The sequence below is a fragment of the Stylophora pistillata genome, chromosome 7 (assembly GCF_964205215.1).
Source record: "Stylophora pistillata chromosome 7, jaStyPist1.2, whole genome shotgun sequence".
Classification (NCBI taxonomy): Eukaryota; Metazoa; Cnidaria; class Anthozoa; order Scleractinia; family Pocilloporidae; genus Stylophora; species Stylophora pistillata.
The window spans coordinates 6,850,961-6,874,647 of NC_142525.1; the positions used below are offsets into that span (position 1 = coordinate 6,850,961).

At 37.4% G+C, this 23,687-nt stretch overlaps 2 protein-coding genes across 4 annotated transcripts; both read right to left on the reverse strand.

Moving 5' to 3' along the window:
- Positions 1-18: 18 nt before the first annotated feature.
- On the reverse strand, positions 19-2,654 carry LOC148726403 (NACHT, LRR and PYD domains-containing protein 3-like). The gene has a single exon (XM_088727367.1). The coding sequence runs from the start codon at positions 2,013-2,015 to the stop codon at positions 432-434; it is 1,584 nt and encodes a 527-aa protein (XP_088583493.1). The 5' UTR covers positions 2,016-2,654; the 3' UTR covers positions 19-431.
- Positions 2,655-7,516: 4,862 nt separating this feature from the next.
- On the reverse strand, positions 7,517-18,885 carry LOC148726404 (fibronectin-like). Of its 3 annotated transcripts, none has more exons than XM_088727360.1 (8): positions 18,549-18,883; positions 17,478-17,618; positions 15,617-16,299; positions 14,983-15,276; positions 13,727-14,020; positions 12,502-12,795; positions 11,297-11,590; positions 7,517-8,180 (listed from the first exon to the last, which is right to left on the reverse strand). In XM_088727360.1, exons 3-8 carry the CDS (start codon positions 16,272-16,274, stop codon positions 7,834-7,836), a joined length of 2,181 nt encoding a protein of 726 aa, XP_088583486.1. In that variant the 5' UTR covers positions 16,275-16,299; positions 17,478-17,618; positions 18,549-18,883; the 3' UTR covers positions 7,517-7,833. The 3 variants fall into 3 exon arrangements, with proteins under 3 accessions (XP_088583486.1, XP_088583485.1, XP_088583487.1); XM_088727359.1 differs by having other exon boundaries at positions 17,478-17,655; XM_088727361.1 differs by lacking the exon at positions 17,478-17,618 and having other exon boundaries at positions 18,549-18,885.
- Positions 18,886-23,687: the final 4,802 nt, after the last annotated feature.

The window sequence follows — 23,687 nt, forward strand, 5'->3', positions numbered from 1 at the left end:
TGTATTACCAGCGAGCAATCTATCAACAAAATCTTTATTCAATGCGATTCTAGTTACAACAATCGTTTTATTTCACTTGCATTGAGCTATAACAGTTCAAGTACTTTGTAACTCTCGTTGACCAAGAAAAAAAGATCTACAAAAGTTACTTTGAGTGCCTATAATAATAAACTATCAAGTCCACAAACACTATTAACGTCTAAAGGCTTGAAGCTGCTTTCACGACAGCCTTTTACCATAAAGTTTTACCATGATTCGTAATGATTCAAAATATTTTGTTTCCAACCATTTCGTAACTGTTCCTTTTTCAAGATTTAGCTTAAAATTAAGATCATTAAAATAAATTGGCGAGATCTCTTGTAAGCTAATGATGTAGATTAGTTTGACGCTGCCTCCCTCTTTTACAGAAAGTGCTTTAAATAGCTATATTTCTAAATTCTAAGTTGAAAACCTGGTCTGTATTTCTGCACTATGGCTTGAATAGATTTTTTATTTAACTCACTAATACTAAAATTAAACCGAATATCTAGTCTGGTTAGCGTACAGCTTGGATTCTGTAACGCTTCACATAGACTGGCAACACCGGTATCAGTGATCTTATTTCTCCTCAGATTTAGTGTGGTTAGCTTACAGCTTGGATGCTGTAAAGCTTCACATAGACTGGCAACACCGGTATCAGTGATCCTATTATAACTCAGATTTAGTGTGGTTAGCTTACAGCTTGGATGCTGTAAAGCTTCACATAGACTGGCAACACCGGTATCAGTGATGTCTGCATGAGACAGATCTAGTGTGGTTAGCTTACAGCTTGGATGCTGTAAAGCTTCACATAGACTGGCAACAACGGTATCACTTACGACTAATCCTCCTATAATCAAATCAGACACAAGAGAGTGTTCATTGATCAGTGAATCACAGACTCGTTGCATTCCAGACATTGTTAGGAGGGAATATGAAAGGTTCAACTTCTTAACTGGGACGAACTTATCAGAACATTTGTGTTGTGCCTCTCCAGCTCTCTCTTTGTTTAGTTCACTGATAATGTCCAATACAAATGATACTGCAATGCAGTCTATATCTAATAAAAAATCAAAAGACATCACGCCGTCTGAACTACTGAACGCTTGCGGATGATTCCTGATAAACGTTTTAGCGAATTCTTTGTCTTGATACTCACTCAGACACTTTGCTCTAAGACGTAATCTAGTAACTTGACTACTGGTCAACAACTTTTCCATCAGTTCCTCTTTTCCCTCACTCGACAAAATGCCAGCCATGAATTGGAAAACCATTTCAGAGCATTTCACGGGTGGAATACAATTTTTCATTACGAACCAATGGGCGGCTAAGAATTCTTGGACAGTCAGATGTGTGAAGCTGAAGTGTTTGGTGGTTCTAATCGAACCGGTCCTATAAGGCTGACCACAGTAAAGAAGACCGCTACCTTTCAGTTTGTTGACTTCTTCCAACTCAAAACCGCCTTCTATCTCGCTTTCATCAAAAGTTGGCTTCCTTTCAAGCAGAAGTTTTGCCGCAAGTTTTGATAATTTCTCTAATGTGGTTTTGATGACCGGAGGAGGCTTAAATTTGTTAGGAATTTCTTTGTGTCTGTATTCTGACTCAGAGCAGTGCTTAAGTTCAATAATATAAATAAGTTTTGTGTAAATGTCGGTTGTTGAGACAGGAAGGTCACGAGGATTTCTTGTTTCGTTTAGAGTATACTCCATCTCGAAGCACAACAGATAACAGAGCATAGGAATATGAGCAAAACTGACTAGGTTCTCATTCTTCATGACATGTTCAAGCACAGCGCTCTTCATATTTTCGTTTTTCTTGAAGTAGTTTTCAATGTATTCTTTAACTTGTTGTGAAGAAAATCCCACAATTTCTACGTACCGTTTAAAACGGATTCCTCCCAGCTTATCCGATTCATCAGGCCGCGAGGTTACAACAACGACAGAACCTTTCAGTATCTCTCCCTTGATGAGTTTTGAACATAATGCCGCCACCGGCATTTTACATCTAGCGTCATTCTGATATTCTTTCCCCGAGTTTCCAGCGATGTAATCTTGCTGGGAATACTCATCATAGCCGTCAAGGATAATCAAAACTTCTTCGGGATGGTTTATAATATACTCAAATGTAAGGTCATGTAATATTAAAGAAGAGTTTAAGATTTCTCGCAAGGTCACAGGCTCTTCTTCAAGCAAATTCAATTGACGGAAAGTAAGCAAATAAGCAAATTTAAATTTTGGGATTTTAATGTTTTCTCTTGCTTGGAATAATTTGTTGTTGGCCCAATCGCGAATCACCTTTTGGCAAAACAGAGATTTTCCAATCCCTGCTTTTCCAACGACAAGAATAGAATTAGGATCCTTCTGATCATTACTCGTGCCAAAAAATATTTCATCGCAATGCTTAACTGGAGTACCGCTGACTTTTCCGAAATACTTAAGGTCTTCACTCCTTGAATATGTCTCGTCATTCCTAGTGAGGCCTTTTCTTCCATGTTGTATGAGAAGATTAGTGAATATTTCATCCGTTTTCGCGTTGGAAATGGTGTGAGAGGCTAGCAGTTTGGGTTGGAACTCCGTTTGGTCTGTAATGGAAGTCTTTAAAGCTGTAGTGTAAGCAGTTATGGCTGAAGGATAAGAAAGAGAAAATATTTAATAAACAACAAGAACGCGAGGAGAACAGTTTGTGTACTTTACTGAATTCTTACTCCATAGGGTTTAACTTTTAACATGAGTTGTTGTGTAGGGACTTACGGCTAAACAAAAGGTAAAGGAAAATATCTTATTAATAATACGAACACGAGTAAAGGCATTTTAAATACTTTCTATCGAATTCAGCACAGGGAGATTAACTAGCAAAGAGCTGAGTGCGTGAAAAGTGTCTATTGCGTCTTTCAGTTGAGAAATCGATCCGTTTCCCACGGATAGAAAAGGTTGTTTCGTTAAAGCGTTATTCCTCCCTTAAAAATCAAGTATATCATAGGGTAAATAAACCCTTTCGGGCGGCTGGTATATCTGCTGACAATGTCCACTACTGAAAGACTGTCTGAAAAGTGAATATTTGCAGGGGTAATCGCATAGAGCCGAGTAAAATTAAGGATTAATTTCACGCGTGCTTTCAGAAATCTAATAAGAAGATCAATAACGCACGCTGTTCAGCACGTTCGTGGAAAGCCATTTCAGTTTTCACTTAGTTTTATTTTTGTGCAACAACGTCGAAGAAATGAAAGCAGCCCTGTTGAAAAACATTTGCCAGCAATGATATCAAAAGTTTAAGGCAAAGGTAACCTATTTTAACGTTTTCTAAATTTTGGTACTTGCCTGGGGCAACTACCAAAATTAATTTAAAAATGCCTTCTGTCTCAGCCAATCGACATTTGGTAACTTTGCCCTCAGTCTATCTTACAAGGCCTAGAAGCGAAGTTTCGAGGGAGAATGTAACATCATTGGGACAGTCTCCGAGCCATTAAACATTATCAGTCAGCAAACCAGAAAAGAGTTTATTTATTTTGTAACTCTTAATTTTCATATCGCGCGAAAACCGCTCTTTAAAAAGTCAGAGTTGATCTGACGGCGGATGAGTATATGCGACCAGCTTTTTAATACCACTATCACTGGACTCAACAAAACGAGTTTGTTTTTCTTGTGTGCCAAAAAAAAAAATAATAATAGAGATGAAAAGAGAAAACTTTGGAGCAGGCTTTTCTTCCACAAGCTTTGTTTCTTTCTGACGGAAACAATCAGAGGACAAATATCGACGCAGACGGGAGTTATTGCCTGATAACTTAGGTATCCAATAAAATCGAACGAAAAGTAATGGTAGGTTGTAATTCGTAATAATTGTTAACAAATCTTTCCCTCCCCCCTTCGCTTGATAAGGTTCGTAGCAACAACAATGAATTTCATGAAAAAGTTATCCTTGAGAGGGGAGTGGAGTGTTGTCAGAATAGCTTGACAAGGACGCTTGACCGGTCCTGTCAAGTCGCTTACAGCCATGAAAGATGGAAAAAATCTACATTTCTCAAACTCCATCACCACTTAAGACCCCTCGAAACTAATTTCAGAAATAGATATCTCCGTCAATTTTGCAAAACTAGATTTTCCTAATTGTGAATCTCTGGTGAGAAGCACTCCCTTGAGTTTAAATATAAGTCAGTGAGGATCTCTCAAGTGCACGATATCTCTGACCTGGTTTACGCTTAAGCAGATTTCTTTTTCTGATTCGTGACCAATCTGGGACCTTTAGGTAATGTATACACTTTACATAAAACACCAATTTGTAATTAAAACAGCGTACCGACTTAGCCGCTACTTTGGAGATCAAGAAGGCCGGCGAGGTAGAGTTAAGAGAAGAGTTTTGAATCTGAATACTTTAAAACCATTTTTGAAGTTTTGAAGTTTATCTAACTTCATGGAAAAGTCTAAATCTGCAATTGGCAACAAAATTGTCAACATATTAGTCTTTTTATTGCCCTGGTAAAGTTAACGTATTTGCTTGAATAGTCCCAGGCTCTTAGAGAAAATAATGTATATTTTACATCATCAAACGACAATGTTGTGAAAATTGTTTCCGTTCTTATCTAGTTTGGGAGGGCAGTCGAGGTGAAAAATCTGGTTAAAACCCGTTTCAAGGCGGAGCATTGCTACATTTATCGATGTGCGTAATGAAATCGAATTCCCTGGCGACATGTATGTCTTAGTTTTTTTAATTACTTCTCTGAAACCTTGCAACCAGCTGTTTTTTTTTTAATAGGAGGAGAGTGGAGGTGGAGTTGAAAAGATCGAGAAGTAGTCTCTATGGATTCCCAGGTAGGAACTGGGCAGGGAACATTTCCTAAACAAATGTTGAAGGAGTGCTAAAAATGGATATCATAGGCATAGTTGGCAGATGAGGAACTATGCATGTGGAACTAACGATGGGGTTATGGAATTTTAGGAGAAATCAACTAATGTGACTTGCAGGTAACACATAAGTTCAGAAAACGTTTGGTATGGACTTGGCCTACAATGAGGTGGTACATAATTGGAAAAAATGTTTTCAGTAAACATATATGCCAGAATATTAGTTCAAGACTTAAAGTTCGCAATATGGGCCTCAGCGTGTTCGAAAACTGTTTGGGCAAACCATTCTCTTTTCTTTTGCGAAAACTGCGACAGGAGTATTAAACCTATTGTTACAAAGTTTCTCAATTCTTTGTCTTACGAAAAGCAGTGTTAGTCCTGAATTCAGGACCCAACAATATTTATTTATTTCATTTGCAGTTATTCTACTTAAAGTCAAAGTGCACCTAAACCCAAAAACTTTTTTTCGCTTTACGAAATAAGCGTAATTTTTGGAGTGTTTCTTTGCAAAAACTTTTAGATCTGGTCAAATCTTCGATTTGAGGAAAATCAGCTGCCATCTTGGCTCACGACCGAGTTTAAAGAGGAAGGGTTCTAGCGGGTAATGTGACGTCAAATCGAGAACACGAAAGTTTACTTTTCGCACATTTTTACTTGTTTGAGAAGGTTGTAGCCTATACTGTCGAAAATATGCCGACAAAGTGTGTTGTAGGAGGATGTAGCAACGTGCGAAATTTTTAAGAGGGTATCGCGCTTCATACATTCCTCATACAACACACCTAGTCGGCATATTTCGGACAATATCGACGACAACCTTCAAAACATGTGAAAATGTGTGAAATGCTGACTTTCGTGTTCTCGATTTCACGTCACATTACCCGCAAGAACCATTCCTCTTTAAGGTGGCTCGTACCGGTTTCCATCTTTTTGATGGTTTGTAACTTTGAAAGAATACAACAGAAAGGCTGACCAAGGCCAGCTGAACACTTTTACGGGGTTGAATTATATAATCATTGTTTATCCAAAAATGGGTGTCAATTCGTCACTAGCAGTTTCCATGGCAACGCTTTCATAGCCTTATTCAGACGCATTTTTTAGCTAGTGGCTTAAATAATTTGAAAACTAACCCAGTGACCCCCTGATTTTTTTTCAGTGATTGCTTTTGGCCCTTGAAAAGGAAAATGCACAAAGATTTTTAAAAATTTCTACGGAGCGGAATTTCAGAAAACCTACAAAAAAAGCAATTTTCACACATTGCAAATTTCCTTCCGTAGAATTTTCTATTTTTTTTTTCTGATGATTCCTTTCGACGTTAGTATCATATTGGAACAATAAAAAGAAGGGGTCACCGGACTTGTTTTCATGCAATACCTTTCGTGAGTTTAGCAGTTTCCACGCGCGTTCTCGCGCATGTAAAAATCTGGATCCTATAAGATCGACATTTGCTCATGATCTGTTATAGCTAAATTATCCTTGAGAGGGGAGTGGAGTGTTGTCAGAATAGCGTGACAAGGGTTGCGTGACGTATCGTTAAGGACGCTTGACCGGTACTGTTAAGTCACTTGCAGCCATGAAAGGTGGAAAAATCTACATTTCTCAAACTCCATCACGCTTAAGACCCCTCGTAACTAATTTCAGAAACAGATATTTCCGTGTATGTTGAAAAACCAGATTTTCCTAATTCTGAATCTCTAGTAAGAACTCCCTTTAGTTTAAATATAAGTCAGTGAGAATCCCTTAAGAGCAGGATATCTCAGACCTGGCTTACACTTAAGCAGATTTCGCGATCAATCCGGGACCTTTAGGTAATGGACGCGCTTAACCTTTAAAAAACACCAATTTGTAATTAGAACAACGTTCCGACTTAGCCGCTACTTTGGAGATAAAGAAGGCCGCCGAGGTGGAGTTAAGAGAGGACTTTCGAATCCGAATACTTTAAAAACATTTTTAATTTTTAATGTTTACTTCATTTTATGGGAAAGTCTAAATCTGCAATTTGCGATAAAATTGTGGACATACTAGTTTTTGGATACAATGTTTATATGAAGTTCATATATACGATCATACTAATATACGTATGATCATATATACGATCATACTAATATACGTATGATATGATCGTGCATCATACGTATACTAGTCTTTCTTTTGCCCCTGTTAAGTTAACCTATTTGCCTGAATAGTCCTAAGCTCTTAGAGAAATATTTACATCATCAAATGATAGATGTTGAAACAGATGTTGTGACAATTGGTTCCGTTCTCATCTAGTTTGGGAGGACACTGGTGGTGAAAAATCTGGTTAAAAACCGTTTCAAGGCGGAGCGTTGCTACTTTCATCGATGTGCGTAATGAATTCGAATTCCCTAGCGGCATAGGCCTCCCCCCCACCCCCACCCCTTGAATAAACCAGAGGATGTTTCAGTTTTTTTAATTACTTCTCTGAAACCTTGCAGCCTGCTGCTTTTTTTCAAGAAGGAGGAGAGTGGAGGTGGAGTAGAAAAAAGCGAGAAGTAATTTGTATGGATTTCCAGGTCGGGAAGAACTGGCCAGGAGACATTACCTAAAGGAATGTTGAAGGAGTGCTAAAAATGGATATTATAGGCATAGTTGGCAAAGAAGGAACTATGCATGTGGAGCTAACGATAGGGTTGTACAATTTTTAGGGGAGATCAACTAATGTGACTTGCAGGTAGCCTATAAGTTCAGAAAACGTTTGGTATAGATTTGGCCTACAATGAGGTGGTACATAGTTGAAAAAATGTTTACAGTAAACATATATGCCAGAATATTAAATCATGACTTCAAGTTCACAATTTGGGCCTCAGCGTGTTCGAAAAAGTTTGGGAAATCATTGTCTTTTCTTTTACAAGTGCTGCGGTATGAGTATTAAACCTATTGTCACAAAGTTTCTCAGTTCTTTGTTTTACGAAAAGCAGCGTTACTCCTGGATTTAGGACCCAACTATTTATTTATTTATTCATTTCATTAATTTTGCAACTATTCTACTCAAAGTTAAGGTGCAGTACATACCACTCTTTGTCTTAAATGTTCTGACGTCTGGCTCACTGTCTCCTTGTTTGTTGACAGCAAACAGCTTCACTTCGTACTCTGCGTCATACTCGAGACCAGTTATCTCGTAGTGAGTTTTCACAATGTTTCCCCTTTGAACCAGTTCTGTGGATTGTGCCATGGGTTGTTTCGTCCATTCCAGACGGTATTTAATGCTGCAATTACTGCCGTTGGCCTCTACTTCTGACCAGGTCACAGTGAAATCTAAGTCAACTTCACCTTCTGCATTTGTGATGATTGGTTTCTCAGGTAGACCTGTTCAAAATAATGATTCTTTTAAGCTTTGTCTCTGCTGAAAGAGAAATACTTATGACTTGATTCATTGGCGTGCGTAATGAATTCGAAATTCAGGAACATTAGCAACATAGCCCCCCCCCCTTAAATAAACTAGTGGATTTTTTTTTTTTAATACTTGTCACATACTTTGCCACCTGCTGATTTTCCTATCAGTGGGGAAAGGGGTGGAGGGGTTGAAAGAATCGAGAAGTAATTTAACCCCTTCCCCCAGTAAATTCCCTGAAAAGAGTGCAAAACTATTCAAAACAATGATTCTTTTAAATTTTGTCTCTGATAAAAGTGAAATACTGACTATATTAGTAGATTCTTTGACCTGTGTAATGAATTTGAATTCCCTAGCAACACAGCCCTCCCTCCTTAACTTCACTAGCAGATTTTTTAGCTTTTTTAATTACTTTGGTGACACTCTGCCACCTGCTGATTTTTCTTTTAAGTAGGGGAGAGAGAGAGGGGGTGGGGTTTAAAAAATTGAGAACTTTGTTTTACCCCCCTTGCAAATTCACTGAAAATGTACAAAGTTGGAATAAATGTTCTCAGTAAACATACATGCCAAAATATTAAATCATGATTTAAAATTCACAATATGGGCCTCAGCAGTTTTAAGTTAAATCCAAACTCAACTTGTTATTTCAAAGTAAGACAGCAAGTATAATAATTGGAACTGAAATGTAAGAGTAGAATAAAGCACATTTGGCGCAGTTTGCAAATCAAGATCCACAGACAAAAGATTCTCAATTCTGTACCATGATCATTGAATTGTGTACCTTCAGAGGCATACATTTCCAAATGGTTGGCTGGCAATCAACACCAAATTAAAAAAAAATTTAAACAAATTGACATAATGAGATACATTAAAACAAGATTCATGAACTACTTGTCCAAGCATAAAAAAAATCAATCACAAGTCTAACAAGTGTGATTAACAACCAAATCAAAATTAGTGATAGTTAAAGAGATGCTGGGCAAATCATTCTCTTATCTTATAGGAGAGCTGAAGTATGAGTATTAATCCTGTTGTCACAAAGTTTCTCAATTCTTTGTTTCACAAAAAGCGGTCTTACACCTGGATTCAGGACCCAACAATATTCATTATTTTCATTTCCAACTATTCTACTTAAATTTTAGGCAGAGTAAAGGATATGTTAAAGTGACACTATTTATAGTGCGATGAGTATGGATATCATAGTATTCAAGGTCGCTAAGGAGTAACTATGCAGGGGAAACTATACCTCTGATGTGATGTGTATGGAGATCCTTGAATGGGTTGCCATGGAGGAAATATGAAGTGTGAATGGGACACTAACTATTGGGGTGTGGAACTTTAGGGACGATCAACTTTATATGTGACTTGGAGGTAATACAGAAGTTCAAGAAACATTTGGTATGAATTCACTTGCAACCTATAATTGTACAGTATGATACAAAGTTGGAAAAATGTTGCAGTAAATATGCTAGAAAACCAAATGATAATTTAAGGCTCACAATGTGATTTTTAGCAGTTTCTAGTTTCATGCAAACTCAACTTGTAATTTCAAAGTAAGAAAAGAACTATAATAATAATGATTGGTATTGAAATTTGAGAGTATAAAATGATGCAAATTTGGATGCAGTTTGTGAATCAGAATGCACAAACTCAAATTATTTTTATCACTCTTCTTATGAGAGCTGCAACACGAGTATTAAACCTGACGCCACAAATGTCCTCAATTCTTTGTCATCTGAAAAGCAGTGTTACTCCTGGAGTTAAAAATGGCCAAAGAATAGGGAAAGGAAAATATCTTATTAAAATGTGAACACCAGGAAATCCAGTTGAAATACTTTCTATCAGTTTCAGTCCAAGGAGATTAGCTAGCACGAAGCTGAGAGCTTGTAAAATGTCTATCGTGTCTATAAGATAACAAATTGATCCCCATTTATGCTTAAGCAGATTTCTTTTTCTGATTCATGACCAATCCGGGACCTTTAGGCAATGGATGCGCTTAACCCCAAAACACCAATTTGTAATTAGAACAGCATTCCGACTTAGCCACTACTTTGGAGATCAAGAAGGCCGCCGAGGTGGAGTTAAGACAAGATTCTTGAATCTGAATACTTTAAAACCATTTTTGAAGTTTTGAAGTTTACCTAACCTCATGGGAAGGTCTAAATCTGCAATTGGCAACAAAATTGTCAACATATTAGTCTTTCTATTGCCCTGGTTAAGTTAACCTATTTGCCTGAATAGTTCCAAGCTCTAAGAGAAATATTTACATCATCAAACGACAGATGTTGAAACAGATGCTGTGACAATTGGTTCCATTCTCATCTAGTTTTGGAGTACAGTCGAGGTGAAAAATCTGGTTAAAAACCATTTCAAGGCGGTGCGTTGCTACATTCAGCGATGTGCATAATGAATTCGAATTCCCTAGCGGCAGAGGCCTCCCTCCCCCTCCCCCACCCCCTTGAATAGACCAGAGGATGTTTTAGTTTTTTTTAATTTCTTCTCTGAAACCTTGCAACCTGCTGCTTTTTTTCAAGTAGGAGGAGAGTGGAGGTGAAGTAGAAAAAATAGAGAAGTAATTTGTATGGATTCCCAGGTCAGGAAGAATTGGCCAGGAGACATTACCTAAAGGAATGTTGAAGGAGTGCTAAAAATGGATATCATAGGCATAGTTGGCAAAGGAGGAACTATGCATGTGGAACTAACGATAGGGTTGTACAATTTTTAGGGGAGATCAACTAATGTGACTTGCAGGTAGCCTGTAAGTCCAGAAAACGTTTGGTATAGATTTGGTCTACAATGAGGTGGTACATAGTTGAAAAAATGTTTACAGTAAACATATATGCCAGAATATTAAATCATGACTTCAAGTTCACAAAATGGGCCTCAGCGTGTTCGAGAAAGTTTGGGAAATCATTGTCTTTTCTTTTACAAGTGCTGCGGTATGAGTGTTAAACCTATTGTCACAAAGTTTCTCAGTTCTTTGTTTTACGAAAAGCAGCGTTACTCCTGGATTTAGGCCCCAACTATTTATTTATCTATTTGTTTATTTCATTTGCAACTATTCTACTCAAAGTTAAGGTGCAGTACATACCACTCTTTGTCTTAAATGTTCTGACGTCTGGCTCACTGTCTCCTTGTTTGTTGACAGCAAACAGCTTCACTTCATACTCTGCGTCATACTCGAGACCAGTTATCTCGTAGTGAGTTTCCACAATGTTTCCCCGTTGAACCAGTTCTGTGGATTGTGTCATGGGCTGTTTCGTCCATTCCAGACGGTATTTAATGCTGAAATTACTGCTATTAGCCTCTACTTCTGACCAGGTCACAGTGAAATCTTTGTCAACTTCACTTTCTACATTTGTGATGGTGGGTTTCTCAGGTAAACCTGTTCAAAATAATAATTCTTTTGAGTTTTGTCTCTGATGAAAGTGAAAAACTTACTGTAACTACATTCATTGCTGTGTGTAGTGAATTTAAACTCCCTAGCAACACACCCACCCTTAAATAAACAAGTGGGTTTTTTAGTGTTTTCAATTACTTCTCTGAGATTTGGCAACCTCCTGATTTTCTTTTAAGTAGAGGAGAGAGGGGGGTGGGGCAGCAAAAACGGAGAAGTAATTCTTACCCCCCTTGCAAATTCACTGAAAAGGTACAAAGTTGGAAAAAATTTACTCAATAAACATCTATCCCTAAATATAAAATCATGACATAAAGTTCACAAGGTTATATCTATAAAACTCAACATGTTACTTCAAAGGAAGACAACAAGTGTAATGATTGGTACCAAAATGTACAAGTATATTAAAGCAAATAATTTGGGTGTAATCTCTGAATAAAAATACTCAGACAAAAGATTTTTAATTCTATGCCATGCATGATCATTGAGGTGTTTGCTTTCAGAGGCATACATTTTCAAAATCGTTGGCTGCATGGTAATATAATCAATACCAACAAAAAGACTCAATTAATTGATGCAACAAGAAACATCAATAAAAGATTGATAAATTACTCTTTCCAGCATCAAAAATTAGATACAAGTCTAATCAGTGCAATTTACAAATAAGTATAGGTGACAATGGCGAAAAAATGTAAAAATGTTGAGCAAATCATTCTTTGTTTTTTATACGAGAGCTGCAGTATGAATACTAAGTCTGTTGTCACAAAGTTTCTCATTTCTTTGTCTTTAATTAAAAGCTGCGCTGTCACTGGATTTTAGACCCAACAGTATTTATTTGATATTTCATTTCAACAATTCTGTCAAATGTTAAGTGAGAAGTCTTAAATAAAGGTACATACCACACTTTGTCTTAAACGTTCTGACATCTGGCTCACTGTTTCCTTGTTGGTTGACAGCAAACAGTTTCACTTCATACTCTGTGCCATACTCAAGACCAATCATCTTGTACTGAGTTTCCATAATGTTGTCCTGTGCAACTGATTTTGTGCATTCTGTTATGGGTAGTTTTGTCCATACCAGATGGTATTTTATGCTGCAATTAATGTTGTTAGCCTCTACTTCTGACCAGGTCACACTAAAATCTTTGTAAACTTCACTTTCTGCATTTGTGATGATTGGCTTCTCAGGTAAACCTGTTTGAAACAATGATTCTTTTCAATGTGTCTCTAATGAAAGTGAAATATGTACTATGACTAGATTCATTGGTGTGTGTAATGAATTTGAATTCCCTAACAACATAGCACCCCCCTTAAATAAATCAGTGGGTTGTATTTTTGAATAACTTCTGACACTTTGCCACCCGCTGATTTTCTTTTGTATAGGGGAGAGAAGGGGTGGGATTGAAAAAAATCGAGAAGTACTTTTACCCCCCCCCCCCCTAGGCAATTCACTGAAAAGGGTGCAAAGTTAGAAAAAAATTATGTACTCAGCAAACATATGTTGGAATATTAAATAATGACATAAAGTTCACAATAAGGCCCTCAGCAGTTTTTAATTATATCCAAACTCAACATGTTACCGTATTTCAAAGTAAGACAACAAGTATAATGATTGGTATTGAAATGTAGGAGTATAATAAAGCAAATTGGGTGTAATCTGTGAATCAAAATACTCAGACAAAAGAGTTTTAATTCTATGCCATGATCATTGAGGTGTTTGCTTTCAGAGGCATACATTTTCAAAATCATTGGCTGGTAATCAATACCAACAAAAAAATTCAACTAATTGATGCAACAAGAAACATCAATAAAAGATTGATAAGCTACTCTTTCCAGCATCAAACATTAATCACAAGTCTAATATCAGTGTCATTTACAACCAAATTAAAGGTGACCATAGTGAAAAAATGTAAAAATGTTGGGCAAATCATTCTCTTTTCTTATAGTCGAGAGCCACAGCATGAGCATTAAGCCTGTTGTCACAGGGTTTCTCAGTTCTTTGTCTTTAAGTAAAAGCTGTGCTATTACTGGATTTAAGACCCAACACTATTAAAATATTTCATTTCAACGATTCCACCAAACATTAAGTGACAAGTTTAAATAAATGTACATGTACAGTACATACCACTCTTTGTCTTAAATTTTCTGACATCTGGCTCACTCTCTCCTTGTCTATTGACAGCAAACAGTTTCATTTCGTACTCTGCGCCATACTCAAGACCAATTATCTTGTACTGAGTTTCCACAATGTTTCCCTGTTGAGCCAGTTCTGTGGATCCTATCATGGGTTGTTTCCTCCATTCCAGACGGTATTTAATGCTGCCATTACTGCTGTTAGCCTTTACTTCTGACCAGGTAACAGTGAAATCATTGTCAACTTCACTCTCTGTATTTGCGATTGTTGGTTTCTCAGGTAAACCTGGGCAAAATAATGTTTCTTTTAAATGTTGCCTCTGATGAAAGCGAAACACTCATGGTAACTAATTAAAATACATAAACATGTAAATTAATCATTTCAACAAGTAATTAAATGCAGAAGGTCTTCACAAAACAGTGGTTGGTTTGCCAGGTCAACTTATTCAAATGTATGTCTTTAAAATTTTTTTCTGATGAATGCCAAATAGTTCAATCATGTTATTCCTACTCTAAAACATGAGTAATTGAAAATCTGTTAAGGTTTCACAAATAGTATTGATAGAAGGGGATTTACAGTCTGTCAATGATTTTCATATTGTTTCCATGGCCCAGTTGTATTCAAACTTGTACTAAAAGTTCAAAGTCTAAGTTTAATCTACCAATCAACATAAGAGGTGATTGTAATCAAATGTCATTAAAAAGTAGAAAAAAACACATGTATGGAAATTGTCATTTTTTTTTTGACAAATGATATTACCCCTTTGAACCCTGACATTCTCTGTATACATATTCTCCATACTGTACTCTTTACATTTCCTACAGTGCTGACATTAGGAGAGTTCGTTTAACAAGGTTAGGGCTCCTATAGCTTGTGATCATTTCACTTACTCTTGTGTGATTCAGGGATGATATTTTAAGGAGAAATTTGATGATAGTTAGGGGTTAAAAAGTTTAAATGCAAACGCTCTCAAAATCACTTGTCAGAACATTTCTTTTCGCTGACTGTTAACATGCATGCCCACTACCATTCATTCAAATTTTTTACCATTTTCTGTTGCTTCGATTCTCCAATCGTTCATTTAAAAACAAAAAACCCAAAAAAATCTGTTTTCTCAGTGTGCAATAATCATGTTTTCAAACAGATTACATGGTTTCCATTAAAAAGCATCCATGTGTTACAATAAACAAAGAGTTCTGAAATGAAGTGGCAAATGTTAAATCCAATGAAATTAATTAGGTACACACCAGTCTTTGTCTTAAATGTTGAGACCTCCGGCTCACTTTCTCCATGTCTGTTGAAGGCAAAGAGTTTCACTTCATACTCTGAGTTATACTCAAGATTGGTAATTTTGAAGTGAGTTTCATCAGTGTTTCCTTGTTGACAAAGTTTGCTGGCTCCTGTCAATGGTTTCTTCCTCCAGTCCAGACGGTATTCAGGGCTGACATCAGTGCAGTTTGTATTTGATGCTGACCAAGTTAGAGTGAACTCTACATCCACCTCACCTTCCTCTTTTTGGATAGTTGGTTTGTCAGGTAAACCTTTGAAAATTATTGAATCAGGATTTTTAATTCCTGACAGATGCAACTGTTACTAACAATAAATCTTGAGGTAATTAACCATATCTCTAAAACATTGAGTGTTCATCTTGTATAATGATCTCTTTCACAAATGCAGATATCAATGCAAAACTATCCATTAGAATTATGACATTATGACTGAACAAAAGAGTAACATCAAGTGCATTTTCTATGCTCCTTGAACCCTTTGCATTACTTTGCTCTCATCTCATTCAACTTTAATTTGTTTAGCTAGAAGATGATTCTTCTTTTCTTAATTCTGTACAATTCCCTGATCAATGTACACTACAATTCAACTCACCTAAGATGTCTTCTACTCTTGATTTCTTGAACCAAACTGGATCACATATAAGCTGCTGCTCATTAATCTCAAAGTTTAGAACTCCAACTACTTTACTGTTCCTCTCACCTTGTTCCAGTAAAACAGTCGAACAACACTCTGCAGGGCTGGGTAGGTGACTATCATCATTTTCAGGAACAAGTTTCCCATCAGTGTATTTGTATCGATTACTTTCAATATAACAGAACAGAGGTTTGCTTTCCTTTACACCTATCTTAGGTTCAAGATCCTTTAAGATACTGCAATGCTTGCGTCTAAATCGGTCATGGTTTAGCTCTGAACACTCTGAATCAACAAAAATTACAACCAATCCAGATGTGTTATAGAATGGACTTTTCTTGATGATACTCCCCAAATGAAAACATTTTGATTTTGAATTTGGTTTTGAAAACTCCACTTGATATTTCTCAGCATCAAAGTTCTCTTTTGGAATAAGTCTGCAACTTGTTATGATAAAGTACTCACTCCAATCAGGGTTTTGGACCTTATGCTCATAAATCAAACATCCCCAGCCAACAGCTCCATCTTGACGTGTTATTTTGCAGAGTGCCTTGCGTCTCTCCCTTTCAAGTACATCATATGAGGGCTGACGCATGTGCTCCCAGAAAGAATTTGCCATTTCACTGGAAAGAAGCCAGGATTACCTTGATGTAAGAGAAAAAAAAATACTTATTAACATGATATTCAAGTTACAACCATAAAGATGCACATACAGTCATACTGTATTTGTTTGGTTCAAAGACCTTGCAAGCAGGCTGGTCATTTACCAAATAAGATCCATGTAATTGACTTTGCCACAGGAGTAGTCCTGTTAATGGTCTTAGTCCGTCACTAGATTATGATAGCCAGGATGTAATAATATTCTCATACTTAAAATGTTCATCATGTTACTGTTGTGATTCCCCTAAAAACCAACTCTGATCCACAGGGATACAATTGGCCACTGAAACCAGAATGCTCTCTACAATCGGTGGTTTTAATAAATTTTTCCATCTGAAGCTGCCAATGGTGTATTAGGTAAATGTGGCCAGAAGGAGGCTGTAGGACCAATTAAACCCAAACACAAGAGCCTCAAAATAAATCCTTACAAAACCTTACAGATGTGTTAAGGTATGGATGGAAAACTTTATTGCCCCTGCAAATTAAGACTAAACAATTGGTTCATGCTTTCTACTATGGGTAAATTAAGGTATTGATGGAAAACTTTTTAGCCCTGCAAGCAAATACCCAACAATTGGTTCATGCTTTCAACTGTGGGTAACTATTTATGAGGTTTGGTGAGTAAATCTTACTGCCAGGCAAGTATTGAACAATTAGTTAATGCTCTCAACTGAAGGCATTTTGAGGTATGGATGGAAAATGTTATTGCCCATGCAAATACTCAGTTACAATTGGTTCATGCTTTTGACTGTGGATATGGTAAGCAATTGGATGAGGTTGAGCTGGTTATTATGAATTATTAAAACCAAGGTCAGAGTTACACAGACACAAAGATTGATATTCTTAGTAGCATGCAAAAACTCAATTCAATAATTGTATTTTTATACATTTTTTTAAAAATATCTGCTAAAAAAGACTTTTCTCTCTGAGTTATCAAAAGTTTGAGAACAATATACTGATTAACTAGGTTTGGAAACAAGGCAAACCATGAACTTGACTTGATAACCCAATATCTCCAGCAGGTGAGTCAGTGAAGCTCAAAAGAAAATTGATCAGCAGTGTTTAAATATCCTATGTATGTGTACAAAAAGTTTCAGGTTTTCCTTTTTCTTCCATTTGTTTCGTTTTACAGATTTACATGAGCATTTCAGTGCTTTCTTACCTTTGATGCAAAAGCAGCAGTTTTTATGTTTTCCCTCAAAATGTTGTGAAAGAAATATGCATGTCCACCCAAAATTGATACCTCTAGCAATTGCTCCTTGTTTCAATCTCTTCGTTTGACCACTGTATCACTACAGAGACACTAAAGCAGCAAAGGAGCAGAGTAAAGGCTTCCATATCTGGTTCATAATTAAAAGTAAATTTATATTCCATCAAAAGCTGATCCAAAGATGAAGATTAAAAAAAATATTAAAAACTGTTTAAACAACTATCAATTATCATCTATAATTTATACTGTCAGTAGTATTTTTCCTTCCATCTTATATTGTTTATTTATTTCTCTCTACTTTTGTGAGTAACTTAAAGCATGGTAAAATTAAAAACTTTGTACAGCACATGTACTCCAAATCTATTGAAAGCTCTCCAAATAATCAAACTCTTCATGCATCAATTCTCTAGTTATCAGTTGTCCAAAATTGACTCAATATCCAATATGTAAATGACAACAGTTCTGCATGTATAACAAACAAAGAAACTAAGGTAAGTATTTTACACATTGTCTTGAAGACTTTTTCGTTTTATGCTTCATTAGAGCAAGAATTTACTGATTTTCAAAGAAATCCATATTAATAGGAAGACTGCAATCGTTTTAACAAAGCAATGATTGCTGTTTTCCTGACAGTAAACAAGTCTCCAATTAAATGTTTGCGCTGCCACTCTTCGAGCTTACTTTTAAGTAGATAATCAAAGCAGCGTAAACTACCTCAAATTAATTCCACATACAAAAACAAATACCGCAAAAACAAATCCCTCAAAACTTGAATAAGTTTAAAGAAAATAGAATATTAACCAGATCCAAGAACATTCCAGAAGTCTCCCATACCCAACCAGTGAACCGAAAGCGAAACGAAGGTTGATGTTTGGTTCCCCATTAATCAAAGCTTACATTAATTGTTTACAACTCATTGCTTGGCTTTAGTGAACGATTATGGCCAAATTTCGCAATAGAGAAGAGAAACGAAAACAGTTTTACCCAAACTCGAAAGTAAAGCAGCGTCAAAATAGAACTTACCTTTTATTCAGTCTTTCCTTGCTGATGCGGAACTCGTAAACCGCTGCATTTTATGACCTCACACAGCTAGTGTTTTGGCAAAACACATGATAACTCGACAATATACAATTTGGCTGACACAGTGAATAATACTGCTAATAATAAGACGAGAGTCCTACTGTAAGTTGCTCTTTTCCTCAGAGCTTACACCGAAGGCTTGATCAAGAAGTCAGCAACATGGATTCGAAGAAACTGCCTCGTTTCCGCGTAGGGACAAAGGATTGCATGACCAGCCTATTTTAAGCGGCACGCTATCACGCGAGGAACTCAATGAAGAGCAAGTCTCTTACTCTCCAGGTGTGCGTGACATTTGAGTAATATTCATAAAAAAAAAATTAAAAACAGACACCGACACGGCTGTTCCGAAAACGAGGAGTGTGGAGTGTGGAGTGTGTTCATTCACTCCAAATAGCATATTCAACTCACGATTTTCATACCTAACAGTTCACTTTTAGCAAAGTAAGGTAAAAAACAGTCCAGTTTTGACCATGTCTAGAAATTGTGAAGAATTACACCTTCGGTTTCCTTGGAAAGCCGTGTTACCCCGAAACAAACTCAAGCTTTGCTTTCCAAAAATAAACTGCCTATTGAACCATTCAACAACTTAAATGTCAACTTCGCGTCCTAAAGTGCTCGCAATTTGCGGATTAATGAAGTTCAAACTAAAACCTTGAAAGCTTTTCAGGGCTGAAAGATAGTAAGATGGAGAAATGCAGATTGACAAATAAAGAAATAATTAATTGCACAAGTAAAGTTGCACTTTGAGTAAACAAATTCTAAAAATAAAATATTTTCCTAAAGAAGCCATTTAACTGCACCGCGTCGCTTGCCTCGCCAATCCCACGTGCAACTGCGGCCATCATTTTTTTCTGTTTGAATTTAGTATCTTCTCCGGTAGAAAATTATTCATTTAGATTTGGAAATAAAGTAACGTTGGTACACACGACTTGGAGACTTTAAAGCAAAACAAAGAAGAAATATCCTGAAAGATGCTATTCACGCCCTGAAAATTATTTGGGTGTGAAAATAATTGAAACAATTAAGGGGAACTAGGAATAAGTTAGCCTCTTCCAGGCGTTCAGTTAGTTGAGGAGCGGCTGTTCCGAAAGCGTGGAGTGCGGAGTGCGGAGTCTAAAAAAAAAGGCAAAATTAAAAGAATAATTAAATACATAGATAGACTAGAAATAGAAATTTAAGAAATAGAAATAATAATTATTAAAAATTTCACGCCGCCTGAAGTGGACTGTTCGTATGGTATACTAAACTCAAGATTTTCACAGTTAGCAGTTCACTTTTACGGAAAAAAAAGTAAAAAACAGTCCAGTTTTGACCATGTCTAGAAAATGAGAGAAATTACACCTTTGGTTTTGCTGGAAAGCCGTACTGCCTCGAAACAATCTCAAGCTTTGCTTTCCAAAAATAAACTGCCCTTGTGAATTAACCCATGAACCATTCTCACAACTTGTCAACTGCGCGTCCTAAAGTTCTTGCTAAGCTTAAACTAAAACGTTGAAAGATATTCAGCGCTGAAAAATAGTAAGATGAAAAATGTAGATTGACAAATAGAGAAACAAGTCAATACACAGGTAAAGTTGCACTCTGAGAAATCAAATTATAAAAATAAAATGTTTTCCCAAAAAAAGCCACTTAACGGCACAGGGTTGCTTGTCTCGTCCATTCCACGTGCAACTACCGTGACTGCGGCCATGTATTTTTTTTTTTCTGGTAGAATCTAATATCTTCTCTGGAAGAAAATTACTGATTTCAAGGTGGAAATAAAGTTAAATGGATACACAGTACTTGAAGGCTTTTAACGCAAAACAGAGTAAAAAAGCACTTTTTCCCGATTTTTTCGCTCACCGTTTTTCGAGCTATGACTCAACTAACCGAACGCCCGGAAGAGGCTGAGGGATAAGTTGTCTCTTCTAGCCCAGGCATTCAATCAATAGTTGACATGGAAAGGCATGTGACGGGGATAAACGTACTTAATATATTCATTTAAAGCTGGTAATAAGCGGTAAAAGTGAACTGCTAGTTATGAAAATCTTGAGTTTAATATACCATATGAACAGTCCACTTCAGGGGGCGTGAATTTTTTAATAACTATTATTTTTATCTCTTAAATTTCTATTTCTAGTGTATTTATGTTTTTCATTATTCTTTTAAATGTTTTATTTTATTTTTAATTTTTTTAATTTTTTTTTAAACTCCGCACTCCGCACTCCGCACTCCGCACTCGGCACTCGGCACTCCGCACTCCGCACTCCGCACTCCGCACTCCGCACTCCGCACTCCGCACTCCGCACTCCGCACTCCGCACTCCGCACTCCGCACTCCGCACTCCGCACTCCGCACTCCGCACTCCGCACTCCGCACTCCGCACTCCGCACTCCGCACTCCGCACTCCGCACTCCGCACTCCGCACTCCGCACTCCGCACTCCGCACTCCGCACTCCGCACTCCGCACTCCGCACTCCGCACTCCGCACTCCGCACTCCGCACTCCGCACTCCGCACTCCGCACTCTGCGTTTTCGGAACAGCCAACAAACTCGCTTGCCGCTTCCCCCAAAAAATTGAAAACAAACACGCAGATCAATTATTTGCCTCAGCCTTCGGCTTCGGCAAATAATTCATCTGCCCGCCACGGACAAATCACGATATTTTGCTCAACCTCCTCCGATATTTGTTAAATATTTGTACTCGATTCGCGCGTTATTTTTACTTGGTATGGTGCAGTTGGGTAAAATCTTTAGCACAATGACTCCTTCTCGGCGAGAACATTTTAAAAGTTCACAAAAGAATAAGGCATTTAATTTTTCCAAGGGATGATATAGGTTTTGACTACTTTGTTCACATTTGGAAAAAAAGTGATACACGTATTTTGATGAACCTCGTTTCGAGGTCCAATACGCTAGAGAGAAATAGCTGATGCAGAATGTGCAACCAAATTTGGCAAAACAACATTGCCGCTTGCTTATGATGCTGGAGGTAAAAAGGCAAAAAAATATCAATAATTAAGAAAAAAAGGTAATCTCCAGGACTGCTAGAAACTATAGCGGCTCTTAAACAGCTGAGTCTTTTTGTTTTTTTGATATTGTACTCAAAAGCCGAGTGGAGGCGTGGTGGCCTCATGGTTAGTGCGCTCGACTCCGAATCGAGTGGTCCGGGTTCGAGCCCCGGCCGGGACATTGTGTTGTGTTCTTAGGCAAGACACTTTACTCTCACAGTGCCTCTCTTCACCCAGGTGTATAAATGGGTACCGGCAATTTAATGCTGGGGGGTAACCCTGCGATGGACTGGTATTCCATCCAGGGGGGAGTAGAAATACTCCTAGTCGCTTCATGCTACAGAAACCAGTTAAGTACCGGCGTAATGGGCCACTAGGCTCGTAAACAGACTTTACTTTACTGCGAAATTACTTATGCCAACCAGTCTGGGTTAATCGTCTGCAATTAGAGTCGGGATACAGGTGGACACTGTCAACGGCAACAGGGAGGAAATGGAGTTGGATTGGTGGCTGAAAACTGTCAACAGGGAGGAAATGGAGTTGGATTGGTGGCTGAAAACTGTCGAGAGAGACGGTAGGAAAAGCACAAATGTTACCAGAAGTATTGGACAAATATTAACATTACTCCATAATACTCACCCAAAGACATATGGGAGGAAGAGTGAATGTAAATTGAATTCCCCTTATCTACGCTTAATTATAGGCCGCTTAGAATATTATTTCATTTCCCAATCCGGACAGAAAAGAGTGTTGTATAAATAAGGAGAATTCAGAATTAAGAATGTTTGCTCTTACTCTAACAAGCGGGAGAATGTGTAATCGCTTTGATAATTTAAATCCACCATTTCCTCAAATTTTCTAGCTTAATATCAGCTTACTGAGGTCCAAAGCATTGTACTTAAACCACTTGCTGTTATGTTAAAAGGTTTTCTAGCTTCTTACAAGAATGATATAATATCAAAGGCGTAGGACCTTGAAGCGTTTAACTTCCCTTATATTGCCTAAAACCGAGCTGAGGTTAATTAACCGGCCAATCAAAAGCGAGAGTGCAAATTTTTCCCAAATATGGAATTAGAGGTTCAAGCAGTGTTTTCTTTCATAAATACTCACAAATAATAGTACAAAGAGGCATTGAAAATCTTACAAGAATGAGATAGTACGCCGTAATCTTCATTGGGAAGCACTAGATGAATTATGATAATTGATTTTCCTTCGGGGAGCCTGGGTTAACATTTTCTGAAAAACGATTTGAGTTGAACTTCGCATTTAAATGTGGCGGTCAGTGATAGTGCGGTGGATGCAAATGAATCAAGAGGATTGATTTGTAAACTTAGCTGCCGTGAAAATGAGACGAAAGGATATTTCGACATTTCAATCCATGTGCTTTCAAGACAGCAAGAAGGTGAAAGATATGCGCGGCGAACCTACCGGCCCCGGCCGGACCAACACTCAAGGTCTTAAAATAATTGAGAAGAGTTTGCTACCTTTCTATAACATCAAGAAATGGTTAGATATTCTAGTCTTCTCGGATAGGGACGAATAAATGGAGGTCCCGTCTCCTGCAGGGTTGGGGCAGGAGACGTTAATTTCCCACACACGAGATTACTGTGTGATGGATGTCCTCCCCTGGGGTTGGATAGGTGGGTTAGGACAGCAGGTCCACATCAGCTATTACAGCTGCCAAATTAATCAACCTGCTAAAACAAATAAATGAACTTCAACTTCAACTTCACTGGCCGATTGTAAAAGTTGTGATAAGTTAGCTAGACTGAGGTAAATGATATTTTCAAGAACTGATTTATTTTCTAACTTTTGTTTGACTGAATATTTGAAGCTGACTGAGAGCAGTTTCCAAATTTCAGACGAAACGCTACACAATATTTAGTTGATGAGTGATCGAGGAGGTGAGAATGCGGCTGAGTACGTTAAAATAACACTTGCAGCGAAGTTTATGGTGTACACAGAACTGTAGTTTATTAACTAAATATTACACCAAATTTTCTTTCAAAGACAGACGTTGTTTCTTTGAATAATGTGTTTCTACCCTTATAGTCAACTTTAGTTCACTGCCATGTTGTCGGTTCGTTTAGTA